Source organism: Pyrenophora tritici-repentis, chromosome 3 (genome assembly GCF_003171515.1).
Source record: "Pyrenophora tritici-repentis strain M4 chromosome 3, whole genome shotgun sequence".
NCBI lineage: Eukaryota > Fungi > Ascomycota > Dothideomycetes > Pleosporales > Pleosporaceae > Pyrenophora > Pyrenophora tritici-repentis.
The window spans coordinates 1,872,018-1,891,955 of record NC_089392.1 but is presented as its reverse complement, the minus strand read 5'-3'; the positions used below and the strand labels follow the sequence as shown (position 1 = coordinate 1,891,955).

Below are 19,938 nucleotides of genomic sequence, written 5' to 3'. Positions count from 1 at the left end.
TTTTTTCCAAGTTTTTTCTTCGTTTTATGCCTGAGGTATTGATTTTGATCGGACAGCATCATGGCTACCACAGCACCCAACCCGCTCGACCCCAAGTATTCGCCGGGTGCCGAGCAAGCAAGACAGGACATCATGGTCGGCTTGTCAATTGTGATGACGATCATTGGAGGTACATGCGCATTGTCAGGTGTATATGATCGTGGTTACTAACAAGCGCTAGTATCTTGCGTTGCTCTCCGAGTATACACGCGCGGCGTCATCGTCCGGAACATGGGCCCAGAAGATTGGACCATGATAGCTGCTACCGTATGTTGCACCAAAGACCATATCCAAAAGTAAGCTGACGGGTTCTAGGTGTGCACTGTAGTCTTCTTGGTTGAGATCGTAGCGGGCGCAAAAGAGCTCAAACTGGGCTTCAGTGCTATGTCTATGACTCCAACGCAGATGGTGAACAACATCAAAGTATGTCACATACACGTAGCTATGAAACCAAACTGACAGACTAAGCTTGTTCTCGCCATTGTGGTCACTTACAAGTTGATCATGACTCTCATTAAAATATCCATTCTTTTGATTTATCTCCGACTAGGTTCGCGCCACTCTCTATTTATATTTCCCTAAGCTAATCAATCTAGCTGTTACTTCAACATTCAAGCGACTTTGCCAAGGCAGTATCGCCCTTCTCGCCGTATATCAAGTCGTCGTCATCATCGTGGTTTTCACTCAGTGCACGCCTCTCTATAAGATGTGGGACTTCTTCAACAAAGTCGAAGGGACCTGTATTGACTCAAACGTTTTCTACCATGGTAAGAAATCAAACTCACAAACTTGGTTTAGCCGGAAATACTGACTGCTCATAGTGACGTCGATTTTTCACATCATCATGGACCTCTGGATTATTGGTCTGCCCGTCAAGCTCATAATGAGCATACCGCGACCACCACGGGAAAAAATTGCTTTATACATCATCTTCGGCCTCGGGATCGTCAGTCTTCTCGCCTCCGTCCTCCGACTCCAATCCCTTCGTGTCTTAACGCTTTCGAACGACCCCTTTTACGACTCACTACCAATCAATACCTGGTCCATGGTGGAAGTCAACATTGGTATTTTGTGCGCTTCGATACCAACTCTGAAGCCGCTCGTATCCAAGGCACAACGAAACCGTACGCAACACGCGCTCATGAGATCCAGTGAGAGAGCCGAGAGGGTCTCGAATTTTGGAAAGTCGGAAAAATCCGAACAGTTCGAGCAGTTCCAGAAGCCTGAGCAGAGCCAGCCCCCCGAACCAAAAGCCTCGAGCTGGGCATGGCCACGCAAGGAGAAGTCTGATGGCTTTGGAGATGGTGATAACATGCTCATCAGCCTCCACCCTTTCGCTAGCGGTGACAGGAGGTCATACGATATGGAGTGGGAAATGGCGCATCGAGCGCCGCCGGTGCCTCCAAAGGACGGCGGTGACCCACGTGGACCCCCACCTCGATACCCGGATATGGTGCATTCTAAGTCTGAGCTGGCACTTATATGAGACCTTCTCCGGAAAGAAGGTTAACGATCTGAGATTTTGTAAACTATCTGTTTTTTTGGAAAAAGCATTTCGCGTTTCATGCTGTTTTGCACATTAGGGTCCAAGGTGCTGGAATACCGTCGGACTAAGATCATGTGGCGGAATCATGCGACGACTACGAATGCGTCGATGGGACTGATGATGCCGGCTCTGGAAGCGCTGATACTCGCTGGGCTCCATATGAGAGCGAATCGGGATTCCGAGGATTCAGATTCAAGGCACAAGACAATTTACAATTCATTTCACAATTATACACAAGCTCGTGCGAAGCACCATTGCGAGATGAGGATTAAATAAGTGGGTCTATGTGTATGGTATTCGTTGCTAACCACAAAAGGCAAGATCTCAAAATCTCCACTAGACCGCGACAAGCAGCAGCCACGACTATGGCACAACTATCTATCTCTCTCTCCGACCCCAGAATTTCCTATAACGTACCCCACGGGCGAGTTGGCCACCTTTGCCAAGACCCCACCAAAACCACGACTCCTCAACTCTTAAGCGTGATGTCACAATGTAATTACGCTCAAAAGCCTTCAAACAAAAACCAAATTCAAACTATAATTTAAGCTATCCAACAAGACGCGGCTCTTACTTAGCGGCGTACTGCAGCTATCTACGGAGTCTCTCGAAGTACGCTTAGCAATCGACTCGCTAGAAAGATGTTTTAATACGATTATAGGCCTAACTTAAAGAGATTATTAGATATAGTTAGAGGAGAATGTGCTTGTTAAGCATATCCTTAATCTTAATATAAGAGGATTTCCTCCTCGGCTCGCTACTATTAAAGATATAGCTAATTCTTTACAGGCGGAGTGTCACGATACTCCAGCTGGGTCATACTTCGGTAGGCCTCAGGGACCCCTTCGGAGACCCATCGGCCCGAGCCAGCCACAGTCACGTGCCATAGTCGTATATAGCATCTCACTGAATCCTTGATTGCTCCTCAAGGATTCGTCTTAATACAAGCCTATACCTACATCTTAGTGCCTGTTCGAATACTTTTTACACGGAGCGCCACCTAGTAAGTTAGCTTACTACAATTTTTATTTACTGTTCTATAACTACAGTGCGATACTATCGCGATAAGTCGTGGTTTTGGTGGGGTCTTGGCAAAGGTGGCCAACTCGGGCGTGTGGCCAACTCGCCCGTGGGGTACGTTAACTATAAGCTTTTCCCCAACTCTCTTTAGACATACAAGGCAGCAATATGAACTCCGCACCACCTATATGCTCCCCTTACCATTCGTCCACCCCGCTTCCTAACCAATCATCAACACCTCGAAGAAAATCCACGCAATCCAAACACTACCATCTCCGCCTCCTCAAGCCTCTTCGCCCTATGCACAGATGTCCATCCTCGCACGCAACCGCCTAGGCAGACCGGAGTTGCCCGCCTAACAACGCTATTCCTAATTCGCGCATCACAGCCACCTCCTTCCTTGCGCTTACACGCTACATGCGCAACTCGGGGTAGCTAGCGTATGCCACATGCGTCTCAACTGCGTCGCGAACAGCAAGGCGCTTTGTAAAGCAGTGGGCTATGAGAGGCCGATTGGGCTAGGCGTGCTGTCTGCGTGCGCGTCGTCGATGTAAAGATATGGGGGCTTTTGTTGTTGCCTGGGGGATGCGTTGGCGGAGGTTTTGTACTTGAGGTGTAGGTTTGGCTACACCGTCGCGAATTTCCAGACATATACATACGATTGCATAAGTCTCATCTTCAGTTCCAGCCCTACCTACTGCAAACATCACACGAGATCACGACCCCCACTATCGTCATCATGGCTGTGTCTAACGAACGCTTCCTCCGCATCCTCACCCTCTCAAGTAGCGCACTCGCTACGCCTTTCCTCATTGCCACATCCATCGTATCGACAGAAGGCCATGGTTGGGGGTACAGACGCGAGGCAACCGCTTTCTGCTTCGGCTTCATCCCCCTCGCTATGACGGCTTTCGCTTCCTCAGTCACTCTGTACTACCAGCGGCGTCACGGCCGCGTTCCAACTGCCGGATTTGCTCTGCTAGACGGTGCCGCTTTCTGCGCATATATCTCAGTCCTGATTCCTATCTGGGTTGTTGAGGTGAATTATCTCTGGAGTGCGAGTTTGGGAATGTTGGCAGGATATACAACGACGCCGATGATTTTGAACATGTAAGTCTGATCACTTGCGTGGTGTTGTTTTCTTTTTAGTTTGGCCAAAGATCCGCGTTAATGATAAATAGGGTGCTGCACGCATACATCTTCCTCTACAAGTTCCGCGCTATGTGGGCAGTACTTTTTGCCCCGACGATGCATGAATGCCCGAACTGCCATAATGAGTTCATTGTTGGAAAGCCTCAGATCAAGGAGACGAGTCAAGGTGGAGAGAGGTACAGTCTGTTGAGGGGTGAGGAGTACCTCGATGCGGATGCGGATGCGGAGCTTTACGTAGAAGGCGCTGCAAGACCTTCGGAGGAGAGCGTAAGGCCGGAGGGCGAAAATAAGGAGGGGAAGGGGAAGACCATCCTCGATGTTTGAGGGGGGATTGCGCCAGTGTTATAAGACGGGCTGGTCTGAGAGCGACTTTCAAGGGGATTCTAGGAACGGCATCGTTCATGAGGGGCGATATGTTTGTCACAGTTGCTTGGGCGTTGTAGCGGATTAACATGATGTGGGTCACAAGATCGGTGCGCGGGCTAATAAATATTCACATGAGAAGCAGGAACACCCTGCCAGAATTGAATCTCGCCATGCGCATATCCTTGTAAATTGTTATATGCGTGCCCGTATCCAACGCGTTGGAGCAATGCTCAGATCGATTTCAATCTACGACGACCTTTTGCATTTAGGCCCTGCTCCATTGTCCGTTCCAGTAGGATTTGTCGGGAATACTTCATTTTGATCCCACTACAAGTCTCAGTTAGCACACTGTATCACAATTGAATTCTCATGACCATAAGGTAAAACACTTACATGCTCAACGATACATCCGCCCTCCCATCGAAACCGATCAACAACACTTCCAAAGTCGCTTTGATAGTTCACCCAGCTCTGCGGCGACTTGAATGCCGTGCCCAGAACCTTGATCTTCTGTTGATTCCAGATTGGCGACAAAACTTCCCAAGCAGCGTCTGAGCCGTTCTTCACAGAAGGGTTATGGTTCTGTGCTGGTGAGCTGCCATTCCTGTCTCGAATTTGGGTCAGAGTAATGCTTACAATGTAGTCCTTGGCGATGAACGTAAACGCCTTGCTAATATCTGGCTTGCGGATGAAAGCATCCGCGAAGGCAGCAGCGCGTTGTTCGGTTTCCTGAACTGTTGCGCTTGGGTTGCGGACGCATGGTGCTGGCTTTACCGGGGCTGCTTGTCGCTCCTCGATAGCGAATCTGCTGTCCACGGTTGCTGGGAAAGCGGAAACGGCCAGAGGCGCGATGAGTGCGGAAAGGATGATAGAGGCGCGCATTTTGAACTTTGATGTTAAGGTGTGATTTGAAGATCAATTGACTGAATGAGTGCAGGATGGATGCGGTGGTGATGACTAGTAGCTCACACCCATCCTTATATACTACTACCTTCTAATTCTTCATCTGTTGTCTGCCTTGCTATTTCTACTTTCACGGCGTAATCTCGTGTATTAAATTGTGCCTCGTTAATGCGCCTCCTATCGGCTGTTTTCCTGGGAGTTTATCCTCGCCTATTATATCCCGCATGCATTCGCCTAAGCTCAACGGCGTCACCAACCGGCTTGTTTCAGTGTTATGGATACGCAGGTCGGCAGTTGTGTTGTTATTTAATGTTATTGCGCCCCAAGTTAGCGCTGTGGGGCTGAGCAACGTCGTCAGTCATCTTTCCGAATGGTACCGACTTTGGTGGTCACTCGGGCTTGGTATAGTCAGCCGCCCAAAACTACCTAGGTACTGCAGCCAACCGACTTGAAACAACGATGCCACAATTTCGTGATCGTAAGACCAACTATGACCCTTAATTGCTTGGAACGTCGGAAACTATTCATAAAATAAGAAATTTGCATATGTGAATTTGGTTGTTATTGGACCCTTAATTGTGATACAAAGTCTGGTATCAGAAGCTGTGTAGGGTAATGATAAGTTGAAGAGGAAGGGAATGAGTGTCAGCGATGTTCGGGGGAGACATCGGGTTCATATACCATGGTGGGCGGTTATGAAAAAGGCGTCAGTCAAAGATTAGGTGTGATAGATATAGTTTACCAGAATTCTGATAGATAGACGACCAAGCGTTGTTGTGGGGCATAACGATGTGATCGAAAAGATCGCCACCAAGACTATCCTGTATAAAAGAGAAAAATAGACAGGTTTCATGCCGGGGTGACATTCTTGCAAAGTCTTCAATTCGCGCTCTCAATCTCAATATATACAATATAGAATAGCCCAGTTGACCCAAATTTCCCATCGCAATCCTCGCTCTGGATCAAAGAGTACAGGTTTGAGGTGCACCAGGCACATCATCCATTATGCCGTCTCCTTCGTTCCACTGCAGTCATCTCAGTCAGCACAATTCAGTTTAAATAACACAACTGTTGGAAGGCCTTGTACGATCGTACGGTGAATAACAGTAGCTAAGGTAATCTTGTGTATTGGTATTCTGGTGTATGATGATTCTACGAATGTGGGGGCTACGAAGGTATACATAGCGTTGGGTCCGAGTTGGGCCGAAGTAGGATCGAGGCGGTACATTGGGCCTTATTAGGCGACACACCGTGTGTATGCCGACAACAACATTGTTTTCGAAAGAAAGAGATAATCACTCACGTGCTCAACGATGCACCCTCCATCGAAGCGGTAGCGATCGATTGCAGCCCCAGTCCAGATCTTGTACTTGACCCGAACTTCAGATCCCTTGATATCTTGACAGACCATTTCAGGGTGGCCTTCGTTCCAGAATGGCTTGACCTTCCAGTAGGCCTCAATGCCCCCCTCATCGTTGGTGTTCTCGTCATGATTCTACGTTTATCAGCTATTGTTTCGAGCTACTTTTCCAAGCAAAAGAAGATACTTACAACAAGATCCTTGGCGATATAAGAGAACGCCTTGGTGATGTCAGGGTGGGTAAGGTAAGCGTCCACGAAGGCAGCAGCGCGTTCCTGGGTCTGTTGCGCAGTGATTGCTGGGTTACGGACACAGGGAACCGGCTTGACATTCCAGCTTGCGACCATTTCCTCCCAGGTTTGCCCAGCTGTTGGGAGAGCAAGGATGACGAGAGGTGTATTGAGTATCGCGAGAATGATGGAAGCGCGCATTTTGACTCTTTGTTAATGACTAATTTTGCAGAAACCTGGTAATGGATGTGTTGAAAGTGGGGAACCTCAAAATGAATGAAACTGAACAAAAGTGACGGTGACGATCAACGTCCTAGGGTGCTTGGGAGTGAATGTGGTTGAACTGAAGTGTTGACGATACTGAGTAGTTCTTCACTGTCCTTATATTCTATCGCCTTTGTGGTCACAACATCTTCCATAACATTTCATGACCCCTTAGCATTTTCCCCATGGCGCAATCTCATTGCAATACGCGAGTATCATCCTCTTCGGTCGTATTGCGGGCTTTAATCGCCATCTATAATGGGCCTGATATCGCTTGGGCCAGATGGATTCCGCACATCGCTTGTTTCATGACTGCACTCACGAACGCAGACAGTTATGTTTTCTCAGAGCAACAACATCGTCCTTCGAGCTATAACCTTTGACTACCAGACGTCTATCGTATGATTATTCTCAGAAACAACTCAGAAAACACCAAAACTGTTCGAATTAAGCTTAGAATGTCATTGAAATCTGACGATACGAAAGGCGTGGACTTGATACCCACGGTGAGACGAATGGCGGATCCTTCCAGAACTCCTTGTGAGAACCAGCGGGTGGCGGCTTCTGTAAAACATACTGAGTCGACCACGAACAGCTACCGTGAGTTGTTTGTTCATCGGGAGTGGCCCAATCGTGCCCTCGGATCGCGTGTGTTGAAACATGTTTCGTGGCCTTACGAAGCCTATACGAGAGCCAAATAATTGCCGTGCACGATATTATTGATTGGAGCAGCCCAGACTGAACCGCTGGGTGCAAAGTATAACACCTGCAGACACTGATTGTACACCTTCGTCTCTGGAATGACCTGGACGTATAGGAGATCTACCGGTACAAGCATAACATTGACTTGTACTGATAGCATTAACCAATCGACTTGGAATGCACATATACGTAATGAGAATTCGGGCTCGTTTAGAGCTTTGTATCGGCATTTTCTAGGTTACGTTGCAGATGCTACACATGCTGCATATGCTCGAGCAAGGTGGGGGAATACAGTCAGTGCATCTATCTAACTTTGTGCGCACGACGTTGGAAGTATTGTTGGTGATGTATTCTCTGCATATCTATCCAGTATGACTACAACTAGGTGTCTTGGTGGAGCTGCATGCGCGGACGAGGCTCTCATGGACATGACGCAAGCAGATGACTAACTAACAAATACCAATTCGGGCAACAACGATTGCGCCCTTTCCTTGCCTCAGATACACCAAGCCCGCGACATCCCCTGGTCTCAATATCCCCCATTCTTTACGCTTCGTATACCTAAACACACCCCTCAATCGGCTCCGTGACCGCGGAGGGTGAGTGGAACCTCGAGCGCGACCGCGACCAGTGCGTCGCGAATGAAGGACCAGTGCTGCACTGCAAGTTCGCGGCTCAGTATAGAACGACCGGGACGTTTGCGGCAGGTATCTCCAGCCTGTTATTTGAAACTAAGGACCTTACTGCTCGCGCGATGAACCTTGAACCTTGAACCGCTGAATCTCCGCATCTGGATCGCCCACTTCGATCTCAGGGACCGTCTCCGCTGGCCGGGATCCTTGGTCTTCCTATCAAAGTTGAAGATAAATGTGTTTCGCCCGCTTAGCCACTGCTTATCGGCGAGAAGACGGACGAGTTTTGCCTTTTCCTGAGTGCGCGAGGCTGGACCTGGACCTGGATCTCCGGTGTGAGGCCCAGGTCGATGCTGTAATCCAGGGCTGATCATAATGCGGGTCACGGACATGACAAAGAGGTCGGTTCTGCATGGCAGCACACCAGGCAACCCAGGGGTTGCCAATGATTTAGAAAGATTCTTGGGCTTTTTGGACGATGGCTTTGCGTCAGCTGCGAACTTCCGGCAGTACCTCCGATCCCTGAGCGGCATGAGGGCAATTCCCTTCTCATCGTAAAACTGGGTGACATGATTATTGTATGCGAGTTTAATACCAGATTCAGATATCGTTATTTTCACTCCCGAGCTTTTCATGTTCGCATATACTTTTGATACCCATCTGGCGCAGCACTCCTTCCAGGAAATGCCCTCCACATCGACCCGCAGCGCCAATCGCGTATATTTCTAGCAGCTGTCTGGTTAGAAGACCAGTCCGTGAGGCTATTGATGTGGTCATAGAAATGTTTTGTCTCGGCCTGTGTATACTGCTCTGCGACGGTTTCTCCTAGTCTATGAGTGTTGTCGTCTTTTGTGTTCAAGTCGGTCTTACGAGCTGTAGTCTTCGACTTCTTTGCCGACTGACCGCCTTCAATCTCGTCGCTATCCTCTATGATTTCCACCTCGTTTGTGGCGTCCTGCGCGGAATTAGGTGGACCGTCGCTGGCGGCAGACGACGTAGCCGCCTGGGGCTTGCGCTTGCTTGCCGTCTCCAGTGCGTGCGTATATCGTCCCTAATAAACTTTTGGTTAGTTCCCTTGTTTTTCTCCATGTTTTTGTGTTGTATGGAGCAGTGGTTCGCGTTGCAAGTGGAAACTCAAGTAAGAGTTGGTGATCTGGAGGAAGCGCTCAATGATCTGCACTATACTAAGGGCGCGGTACAGGCCAAAAGCGCTTTGTCACATGGAAGACAAATGTTCAGAGTCTGACTGTGCTCGCGCGCTTTGGACAATAGTGTTGTGTGTGACGTAGCCATTATTCGGGGGAAGTAAGCGTGAGTGTTAGTATGAATAAAAGTGGATGAGCAGATGGTATTATATTCCGTTTATAGACCGTACATAAATCGCTGTAGATGACGGATATACTGCGCGTCGGCTATGCAATTTCATACCCGCCTTCGCTTTAGCCGGGGCCGAACTTATACACGATGAACTCTCCAGCATTAACCTCCATCGCTTGCCTCTCCAGATCTGCCAACTGCTCCTCCAGTGGATCTGCAATATCCGCTCTCCCCGTCTTGTTTGCTTCCAACCACTCGTTGTGCTTTTCTTGGATCGCTACTTTAAGCTCCTCGGGTATGGGCACCCCAATATCTTGGTGGACAACTGGATGATCTTCAACAGATGGACTCTCGAAAGACCGATGGTCGGAAACCGGACTCTCGCTCCTAGAAGATTCTGCTGCTCAAAGTTAGCCATCCAGCGACAGAAACAGATTGGAAAATCAACATACCCGAGCTCGCACCCGCAGTGCTCTCATCATCCTCCTCCTCAAACCTCACCACCCTCGAACGCCTCACCCGTTTCTTTCCAGGTCCCGCCACCCACCCCGCCAATGGATCAACCACCATCTCATCTGCCACTCCTCCCGCTCCTGCCATGACCAAATCATCCTTCCCCCACCCCCTCCGTATCAACTCCGCCTTCTCCTCAGAAAAATACAGCCCCCATGGTCGGCGTACCTGTTGTTCATTGAACCAAATCGGACCATACTTGCGCATGATCTTGTAGACTCCAGAGGGCGTGTAATGCGTTCCGTAGCCGGAGGCGTTGTAAAGAGCCATGACCTCAGATCGATTCCGGTTTTCGAAGACGCACCATTGGATTACTGCGAGGGCGGGAAGGGGGACGGTGGAAGTTAGGGCGGTTGCGAGGGGAAGGTGAGGGGCTGAGAGTAGGAGGGTCGGTTGCGGTTGCGGCTGTGTATGGGCCATTCTGCTTGCTGGTGCTGGGCGCTGAGTTGTGTTGATGTCGTAGTGCCTTCGATTGTGTCGCTATGCGATGTAGTGGAGATTGTAGCTATCTACTTGAGCTTTATGTGGTCGGGCACTGAGTTGCGACACCTAACTTGACCGTAGACAGATGTAAGAATGACAGACGTGGGGTGTCAGTCAATTGGGGGGTAATGTGGTGTTGGTTGGAACACTACTGCGCTGGAACTTATACCTTGTGGCAACCAAACACGTGCTACTGGCTTGCTTTACTAAGCCAACCACGTGCTGATTAGATTGCGAGATTCCATCTGGTCCCGCGTGGGAACGAGTGAAAGTGAAAAGTGCGGGGGTCAATGAAAAGTTAGCACAGCGCTGCTTCGGTGAAAAGCAGGTGAGTGGGTGATTATTGTCGGTTTAGGTAACCATGTATAGTGGCGCGGAAGCAAGAGCTTGATATTGATATAAGACTTTTCCCCGAAAAAGTTTGGCTATATAAAGAATAGCTGTGATGTAATAAAGCAGCAGGTCGCGGTCAGGAGCACACCATGTACAAGAACCTATGTTCATTCACTCTCATATCTCATAGAGTCAGGATTCTTCCTGTGGAAGAGAGAAGAAGAACTTCCCATACGTAAATCGACAGAACTGAATGTCAGAAAATCATATATGCACTCAATCCTCAGCTACATATATACACCAGAAGCTTGCTATACATACCACCGTCCCCTCCCACGTGCCCCTCCCACGCGACCCATCAGCCATTATCCGCACCCCGCCGTCTATCTGGTATCAAGAGCATAACACACAAAGCCAGCCGTACATCATACCAAAAGCCTATAGCAAACCAAGTCAAGCGAAGCAAAAAGTAAAATAATCTTCGAATTACAAATTTGATCTTCGCGAACGAAAGATGATAAGACATTTATCGTAAAAAGAACCGACTGACTGCCCGTGTGGTATTCGCATGAAACAAAACCCCCTTTGAAAAAGATGAGAAAAAGATGATACCACACAACGCGCGCACACAAACCCTCCATGTATGTAGCCAACGCCTCGCTTGAGAATAAAAAGAAGAGTAGAAAGAAAAAAGGATATAACAGGAAAATGCGAAAAATGACGATGAGGTATCATGCATATACTTAGCAATCCGTCACCTCTCCAAGCGCCTCCCCGTCGTCGTCATTGTCGTCTCACCACACCTCCCTGGACATCATCCGCCAATCGTCAGCGGAACCCCAGATTAGTACCTCAGTTTGCCCAACAAACTGAAGCAATACGCACACTCCCTCTCACTCTTCATCTGAATCATGAACACCCTGGCCCTCGCACCCAACACACCACCCGTCTTGCCCACACCACCAACCTGACCATCTTCATCAACGTGATCCTCCCATACGCTAACTGCGATACCACTGCGCGCGACGCGCTCGAAGCAAGTTTCCGAAAGCGTAACGTCGAGCAGAACTTCACCCATTTTCTTGCCGGTGAGTAGGATACGGCGCTCTTGTCTATGATCCCTCGTGCCGGGGGCGCGTTGGCGCGAGTTTGTGGGCGAGGAAGGTACGCTTGGGTTGGGGGAAGGCAGCATAATCGTTAGTCTTGCGCCACCCATGTCACGCCATTTCTTAAGAGACTCTCGCTCGTAGAGGCGGCATTTTGTATTTGTGATGCCGGCTGGTGCACCGGGGGCGCGCGTCATGTCGCCTGTGGGTGTTGAGGCGCCGGAGCCGGGTCGGGAGCCGCTGTCGAAGGAACCTGAGCTGCGGGATCCGAGGGTTGAGTTGCGGATGCTGAAGATACCGCTCTTGCCAAAGGAGAAGCGGCCTAGGGCTGAGCGGAGCGCAGAGTTCATGGTTCCTACGGACGACTCGGTGGCGGCGGAGATGGAGGCCGCGCGTGTGCTTGACTTGCGGTAGCTGCTTCTCCTGCCCAACGTTCCTCCAAGCCATCCTGATGACGATTCTGCACTTGTCCTGGCTGCGTTGCGCTGGTCCATCGCCTCGGCCCAGCTTGATTGTCCATAGGGTCCGCGTGCATTCTGAAGTGCAATGTACGTAGGGTTATTGATACGCGACTGGTTGATCATGGCGTACAATTGCGAGCATTCAGCTGCACTGCGACTCCTCAACATGATGTTGTTGCCGGCTTTGATGCGCGATTCTCCAGTGGGCGGTGATCGAATGGAAATATCAATGGCCGTTGACTTTCGCAGCGGTACAAGAGGGGTAAGCTCAACCGCAATAAGGGGAGCACCTCCCTCAGGCGTGATGATCTCGTCGCCGTCGGCCAGGAAGGGTTTTGAGTGGTTGATTGAGATCTCATAGACTTCAATCTTTCCTGGCGTGACGACAATGCTACATTCGTCTGGGTGCAAGCTGTCCCATCGGCCAGCCTCAGACCAAGCAAAGAGGGATGCGATGGTCCTGGAAGCTTTTGCAGAGTTTCGAGGAACAGCTCGGTAGGGCGTGTTTGACGCGGATTGAGATGGTGTGATGGTGCCGTTGGGAAGGGTGTAAATCGACCCAGGAGGAGAAACCTTTGTAAAATCCTTGGGCTCATCTTCTGCCTTTTCTGCTGTTTTCGGGCGGCTTGCTTCCCTTCCTGTGATAAACGGACGTGAGCTGTATCCGCGAGGTCCAATATACCCAATTGGCATCAGCGGCATGGGCACATCGTCATCCAGTTCGTCTTCTGATGATTCGGAAGTAAGGCTCTCCTCGGACCCCTCCTCTTTTTCGCCTTCGGAGTGTGTATCTTCCTCGCTCTCGCTTTCACTTTCACTCGACTCTTCTGTGCAAGTCGATGGCTCATACTCGTGCTTCAAGGGTGATGATGAGCGTCGTTTGCCCTTGAATCCAGGTAGTAGCGGAGTAAGGATAGGTGTCTTGCTTCCCTTCAGTGTCACAGGCGTTGCCGGACTAGGTGATCGATGTGGCGGGGTCGGCGGTGGTCCCTCACGCTCTACTTGGGGCTCCTCGATGTCATCAAGGACAATGTCGCGACTCTTCTTTTGCAACTTTGACGGCGCGGAGCTTGGCTTCTCGTGTGCGTATGTGACGTCCACTTCTGAATCGCGGGCCGGTGTTGATTGCCCACTTGACTTCCTTTGCCTTGGGATACTGGGCAGCTCTAGCGAAGGTACAGAAGAGACACGCCTATGGGCTTGAGGACGTTGAGGAGATGGTGGAGAGCCTGGTGGCGAAATCTCTGAATCTGTAATGGTACGATTGTCTGCTTCGGATTCATCAGAGTCATCATCGACTTCAGAGGTTGGCATCCAGACACTGTAGCCCTTGTTCGACTGCGAAACCGCCGAGGCAGGAAGTGATTGGGGTCGTCGCTTGGTAGATTTCCTACGTGGCTTGGGGCTCTCAACTACGGGCTTAGGGTTCTCAAGTTCGACCGGGTCTTCAAGCGTAATCTGTCGGGAGGCTCGTGCTGACGTTGGTGAAGAGGTGGGATTTCTTGACAGCCTCTTTGCCCTTGTTCGCTTCAGGCTCGAAGGAGAACCAGTGTTGGCAACCCGAACTGCTTCGTCAAAGCCGCGTGGTGTTTGATCGGGGTCGTTCTGAAGTTGATCCGCCGTGTACATGGATTCAATGGGTGTGGTCGGCTCTTTCCCGTCATATTTCTCGCTCGTGAAGGAACTATCGCGGCTTGGTGTCGTAATCGGTGACACAGGGCGTGATTTGTTGCGCTTGTCGGAGGTGTCGTAATGCCATACTTTGGATACTTCAGTATGTTGTTCACCAATGGGAATCTCGATTTCACGAGGACTTGGTGTTCTGCTCTTCTGGGGAAGCGTTGACTCTGTTACACTTGAAAGTTGAGAAGAGTCGTGACTGCTCGATGGTCGTTGCATATTGACAGGTGCATAGGGATTCTTCTTTACTTCGGCGATCTGCGGAGGAATGGGGTTGAGACCAAGCATCTGCACCCACTCAAATCCGGCTTGCTCGTCATCGGATATCAGCGACATGAGTTCGCTCCATTCGGATCCGTCCGCTTGGTTTCCACGGATCATGACAATGATTTCGCCCTTGAGGTCGCCATTGCGAGCTGACGCGTGGCTCAATTGAACAGGCGGGAGGAGCAGCCATCGGCCTGTAGGATCGACTTCGCAGAATAAGAGGTCGCCTCCGGGTCCCGTACCTGGTGCGTTGTCACGGAGTAATATCTCAACGCGACAACTCATTTCCTGACCAGTTGAATGATATAGATGTAGGTCGAAATGATCTCTGGCCCGCACGCATCGTGTTGGATCAACTCGGACGCCCGCAAGAGGGGCGAGACTTCGAGGATCGCGCGCGCGAGTGGGATCGACATTGGCCGCGGCCTCGTCCTCAAGGCGGGCCTGCTCGTCGTTCGACCGTTTGCGTGCCGCCGAAACTAGCTCTTGGAAGATGCTCGACGTCTTCTCTACGTGTTCAGACGGTTTGACATGGTTGATGCCCTAAGATAGGATTAGTATTCTGTTCCATTTCAGGAGTGTATAAGTCCAACGTACCTTCAAGGTCTTGGCTAGGTACTTTAATCGTACGAGTGGACGCTTGAGCATATAGGCGACATCAACACGTTCGCCTTCGCTGTTGACCACATATCCTTCAGCGTTTCGGGGCATGCCTTCGTCCCAGGGCGCACCATCTTCTGGCCCATTAACAACCTTTGCAGGCTTGAATGGGTCGTCGTCTGCAGGGGCGAGACTGATTACGACATCTTGGAAGCCAAGGCGCCACACGGAGATGTAATCAGAGTACACACGCTGTGCACTTTGAGCCCAGGATACAAGCTCATCGGAGTCTTCTCTGGGGACACGTTTGTGGAGGTTCTTGAGCTTCTCGAGGCAGACACCCATATCGACAATGGGCTTGGTAACCTCACTTGGGTCTGCCTTTGATGAACGAGAGAATAGCCCGGCAGCAATGGCGGACTCAGACTTGGAGAGAACGCAGCTGAGGAGGACAGGAATGACACCGTCAACGAGGGTGCGAAGCTCTCGCATGTATTTGGCTTCATCGGAAGAGAGCTCTTGCATGATGTCCTCAATGGTGGCAGTTGCCAGGCGACTTCTGTTAGTACGGATACTGCGAGCAGAGACGATGCTCTTCGAACCTCCCGCTTTGGGCATGGATAGCACGGAAATAAGATCTGCATGGCGGGCGAGCTTTCTTCTTCTGGTACTTTGGCGACTGATAATGGTCGAGGTTTCGGGGTTAAAGTAGGAACCAACTTCTGATGGAGGTGCTCGCGAGACAGATATAGTATCATCTGTGATGTCCGTCACGGTATCTGAGCCTGAAGCCTTTGAGCGCCGCGATGATTTTCTTCTCGTTCCATACGAATCGGCAGAAACAATAGTTGAAAGGCGTTTGCCACTGGTAGGGTACATGCGCGGACCTAGGATTTGGCGCGGTCGTAATGGCAGTGGCATGAGGTCAATAGAAGCTGTGTCGGCGGAGGAAGAAGGCTTCCTCGACGCTGTTTCTAGATCCAAAAAGTCGTCCTTGGGCATGTCGTCTATTGACGTGGACTCGCGAAGAGGAGAGGACATGGATCGGCCTTTGGTGGGCGAATATTGACTGCGCCTTGCACCACGTCGCTTCAGTGATGGAGTTGGAGTGACTGATATTTCGCTATCTTGATCCTGTGTAGTTATCTCGGTGGTGGTGTCTGAGATGATGGTCGATGGGGCTTCTTCCAGGTCCTGAGTATCTACCGTCATCTCGCGACTGGACTGTCGGCGCCGTCGACGGCTGCTACCACTACTGCTGCGGCGCGATTTCGTAGCCTGCTCATCCCGCGTGGTCTCAGTGGATGCACTGACCTCTGACTTGGATGGCTGCTCGGGAGAAGATACCGAGTCTTTCGACTTCCGCCTGCGGCTTGACTCCTTGACGGGTTCATCCTGTGTTGCTCTTGTGGATGTAGAGACCTCTGATTTGTCGGCCTCGGCAGGGAGATCGAGAGAAGAAACGGAGTCCTTGGACCTCCGCCTGCGACGCGAAGGCGACTTCTTGACGGGCTCCTCTTGTGTTACGTCGGTGGATACAGTGACTTCGGACTGCGCAGCTTTCAACGGTAGGTCTACGCTCGACAGAGATTCCTTCGATCTCCGCCTACTCCGCCTGCGACGAGGTTTGGGTTCATCCAACGGGTCTGGGGTGCTACTGAGCCAGGCTTCTAAGCGGCTTCCCGACGGCTTCGTTGGGGATGTCTCTGGAGCAACTGGCACAATCAATGGCGCAGCTGCTTCCTCTTCGGTCCTAGGATAGGACCTGCGGCTCTTTCTTCGTGAGATTTTCGGTGGTTGTCTGAGCGCTTCGTCGGCGGCACGGTCGCCCTGGCTTCTCGGTCGCCGTCTTCGCCGTCTTTCTCGCAGCTCATCGTCTCGCGGTGATGTTATTCGGCTCTCCAGTGCCGATGTAACTCCGCTCTCTGCGTACTCGACTGTGACAAGATTGTTGAGGTCCTCGCTCAGCGCTGTGTCCGACACACGTCCTGGTCTCCGAGGGTATCGCGCGAGGTCTTCTGCCGATAGTGACCCCCGTGGTGATGTCCGCGCACGCCGCCGGCTGGGTCGCATCCGCACAATTTCCATCTTCTCTTTCGGGGGTTGCGGCGACTTTGGCTTGCCAGCCGTCTCGCTCGTCTTGGCTCCCTTTCCGCTTCCTGCGCCGCTGCTTGTCGGTCGGTGGTCGCTCCCTGAGCTCGAGGGCTTCGATGGTCGGCGCTGCTTTGGTAGGGGTCTCGTCTGTCCGGTGCTCCTGCCGACATATTCGGCAAACGGTAGGAGAGGATTCTGTTGTGGTGTGGTGTGTACAATGGGCTTGAGCTCCGGGCTCGCGGGCTTCTTGGGAACGATGCGGGAGGGGCGCACCCAGGCATTTGGTATCGTCTTTGGCTGTGGGCGACCGGCTTCCTTGGTCGGCGACTGCTTGCGCCAGTGCGAGTCGCTGATGACGCGCTTCTTAGGCGCCGTTGCCGAGAGTAGGTCTTCATCGAGTTCATTATGGGTGGCGGGTGTCTTCTTTGCGCTATTCGGCCGCTCTGGACTGGCGCCGACCGACTTCCCCCGCTCGTGTGAAGGCGTCCAGTTGGGCTTGTCATCCAGAGCCTTTGCCTTGGGGGTGGGCGTTGAGGGCGTCGTCTTGGGAGAGGATGCGCCCGCCTTGTCTGCGCCCGCCGCGTCCGGGTCTACGTCTTGCTGCCATCGCTTTATCTTATCGCGCACGTTGGCGGGCTTGTTGATGCCAATTGCCTTGGCAAAGTCCTTGCCGTCCATGCCGGTCTGTTTGTCCGTCGCACCCATATTCTTGCCTGGCGTGCCATTTCTTTTCTGCTCAGCCGAGCTTTCAGGGTCACTGGGCCGGGGGGATGCGGGCATCGAGTCCCGCAATCATTGGCGCTGCAACGGGCGTCGCGGGGACGAGGGGGCTAGCGATTGACAAGACACTGGCAGAGGTGGTGTTTTGGTGTTTTGCACCTATGTGGCTGGCGGCGGTTTCTAGAGTTACGCCGAAAATGCTATCTCCTCACGCTGTGCCTCTCCTTGCGAGGCGTCAGTGAGGGATGTCGGGGTCACGGGGCTACAGGCAACGAGTGTATAGGTGAGTTATGGTGAGAGCTGCCACCCCATAAGGGTTGAATGTTGGGTGGAGTTGCAGTGCTGGCAACGTGGACGGTGTGATGTTTGATGGCCCACTAGGTGTGCTGGTGCAGCCGCCCAAAACCGGACTGAACAGGTCTGCATGCACGTTCCCTGCCACAATAATAATAATGCAAATGAGATCAGGCGATCGTGCTGGTTCCCGATCGCCAAAGCCTCCGGGAGTCTCTCTAGCCTAGGGGCGTCGAGTCTCCGAGTCCAGTTGTTGACGAGGTGGCTGAGACGCTGTTATCTTGCAGCCCAGGCTGTGGCGCCTTACCTTGTATGGCTCGGGAACACCCACGCCTACGTACATCACCACGTTGATCCACGACTCCGTCCGCGTACTTCATGCAGAAGACACATGGTTGTCATTACGGCTACATGTGCGCAATCAGCGAATGGCATCTTGGCCTTTGCCCTGTCAAGCAACCCCGCGCCTCTGATGGCAGGCGACCCATGCGCTATAGCATGCACAACACCAAAGTAGACATGCACATGCACGATTACGCCTTCCAAGTCCAACTTGCTTGTTCTCAACACCTTGTTTTATATCCTCAAAACTAGGTCAATCTCTCGTATTCCAAGCTTGCCAACACAAACGCAGCAGAACCGAGAACGCTATTGTAGACAAGTGGTCGTCCGACATAGTACTGTCATCATCTTAGCATCGGCCCCAGTATCCATTGTCCAGGAATACTCACTTCAAACGTCGCAGTCGAGTTCAAACTGCATACACCCACGGTTCCATTCCACCCCAGTGCAGTACCATTCTCTACGACAAAAGTCTTGGCAATGTACTCGTATGCTCTCGTCGCCGTATCTCTGATAACCGACCGACTAGCCCCCGAAGGGCCAGTAGAATTGAATGCTGTCTGCGGAGATAGGACGCCTAGACGAAGACCCTTGAGCATCGAATACACAAACATACTACTCGCACTACTCTCAATGTAATTCCCCTTCCGCCCCGGCTGATCCATAACCTGCCACCACGCACCCGTCTCGGCGTCAACAGCACGTCCAACCGCCTCCATTAGCTCCTGGAAGCGGTCGGCCATGTATGCGCGGGCGGTGTGGGCGGTGGTTGGGAGTAGCTCGAATGTGTCGATGAGTGCCATACAATACCATCCCAGACTTCGGCCCCAAACATGCGGGCTTGCGCCTGTGACAGTGCTGGTTACCCATACAGCCTTCCTACTGGCATCGTAACCGTGGACTAAAAGGCCAGTCTTGTGGTCGTAGCAGTGCTGCCAGAGAAGATCTATCTGCAACACCACGTCGTCAACCCCAGAAGCCGAGTTGTCGCAGGTTTTGGCGTATGCAGTCATGAAGGGAGCAAAACTGTACATGCCGTCCAGATAGCTCCAATACGGATATACGTAGTACCAAAGCCCATGCTGCGCGTTTCTGGGTTGTAGATCTATGCTCTTTCGCAGCGCATGCAGCGCTTTTTGGTAATTTGCTTTTCCGGGTTCTGTGTAGACGCGTAGTAACTCGTTTCCATTGCTTAGTCGATCCATCGGGAGACTGACGTCGCGTGTTGCATTGGAGACGACTGGAACCACGGAATCAATGCTCTTGGCGATGTACGCGTTAAATTGGGACTTGTGTTCCGGATGTTGAAGAACGATTGCATGGAATGCTTTTTGAGTGAAACCAGCTTGGAGTAGAGCGGAAACTTCGCTCATGTTGGCCAAGACGCCTTGCTTGCGAGACATGATGGACTGGGCCATTTGCAGCGAAAGTGGCTGGGCTCCATGTTTCGTTGTCTGTGGAAGGGCTGATGTGAAGCTGAGAATAGCCAAGCAGGCTGCTAGTGTATTGTATAC

At 51.5% G+C, this 19,938-nt stretch overlaps 8 protein-coding genes across 8 annotated transcripts; 2 read left to right on the top strand and 6 right to left on the bottom strand.

Annotated features, from left to right (window-relative positions):
- Positions 1-60: 60 nt before the first annotated feature.
- Positions 61-1,525, top strand: PtrM4_080870 (uncharacterized protein; the record flags this gene model as incomplete). Its single annotated transcript, XM_066106448.1, has 6 exons — positions 61-169; positions 221-306; positions 355-462; positions 508-589; positions 636-806; positions 861-1,525. The coding sequence occupies 6 exons, from the start codon at positions 61-63 to the stop codon at positions 1,523-1,525; spliced, it is 1,221 nt and encodes a 406-aa protein (XP_065963386.1).
- Positions 1,526-3,344: 1,819 nt separating this feature from the next.
- PtrM4_080860 (HTTM domain containing protein) lies at positions 3,345-4,081 on the top strand (the record flags this gene model as incomplete). The annotated part of the gene is made up of 2 exons (XM_001940954.2): positions 3,345-3,715; positions 3,787-4,081. 2 exons carry the CDS (start codon positions 3,345-3,347, stop codon positions 4,079-4,081), a joined length of 666 nt encoding a protein of 221 aa, XP_001940989.1.
- A 288-nt stretch (positions 4,082-4,369) lies between these two features.
- Positions 4,370-5,005, bottom strand: PtrM4_080850 (uncharacterized protein; the record flags this gene model as incomplete). Its single annotated transcript, XM_001940953.2, has 3 exons — positions 4,370-4,450; positions 4,517-4,705; positions 4,760-5,005. The coding sequence occupies 3 exons, from the start codon at positions 5,003-5,005 to the stop codon at positions 4,370-4,372; spliced, it is 516 nt and encodes a 171-aa protein (XP_001940988.1).
- Positions 5,006-5,988: 983 nt separating this feature from the next.
- Positions 5,989-6,817, bottom strand: PtrM4_080840 (uncharacterized protein; the record flags this gene model as incomplete). Its single annotated transcript, XM_066106447.1, has 3 exons — positions 5,989-6,051; positions 6,330-6,521; positions 6,578-6,817. 3 exons carry the CDS (start codon positions 6,815-6,817, stop codon positions 5,989-5,991), a joined length of 495 nt encoding a protein of 164 aa, XP_065963385.1.
- Positions 6,818-8,303: 1,486 nt separating this feature from the next.
- PtrM4_080830 (uncharacterized protein) lies at positions 8,304-8,747 on the bottom strand (the record flags this gene model as incomplete). Its single annotated transcript, XM_066106446.1, has 1 exon — positions 8,304-8,747. The coding sequence occupies one exon, from the start codon at positions 8,745-8,747 to the stop codon at positions 8,304-8,306; it is 444 nt and encodes a 147-aa protein (XP_065963384.1).
- Positions 8,748-8,845: 98 nt separating this feature from the next.
- PtrM4_080820 (Atrophin-1 multi-domain protein) lies at positions 8,846-10,464 on the bottom strand (the record flags this gene model as incomplete). The annotated part of the gene is made up of 3 exons (XM_066106445.1): positions 8,846-9,265; positions 9,678-9,931; positions 9,984-10,464. The coding sequence occupies 3 exons, from the start codon at positions 10,462-10,464 to the stop codon at positions 8,846-8,848; spliced, it is 1,155 nt and encodes a 384-aa protein (XP_065963383.1).
- A 1,240-nt stretch (positions 10,465-11,704) lies between these two features.
- Positions 11,705-17,773, bottom strand: PtrM4_080810 (Atrophin-1 multi-domain protein; the record flags this gene model as incomplete). Its single annotated transcript, XM_001940951.2, has 2 exons — positions 11,705-14,917; positions 14,972-17,773. The coding sequence occupies 2 exons, from the start codon at positions 17,771-17,773 to the stop codon at positions 11,705-11,707; spliced, it is 6,015 nt and encodes a 2,004-aa protein (XP_001940986.2).
- An 899-nt stretch (positions 17,774-18,672) lies between these two features.
- Positions 18,673-19,827, bottom strand: PtrM4_080800 (unsaturated glucuronyl hydrolase protein; the record flags this gene model as incomplete). The annotated part of the gene is made up of 2 exons (XM_001940950.2): positions 18,673-18,762; positions 18,814-19,827. 2 exons carry the CDS (start codon positions 19,825-19,827, stop codon positions 18,673-18,675), a joined length of 1,104 nt encoding a protein of 367 aa, XP_001940985.1.
- Between the last annotated feature and the right edge of the window lie 111 nt (positions 19,828-19,938).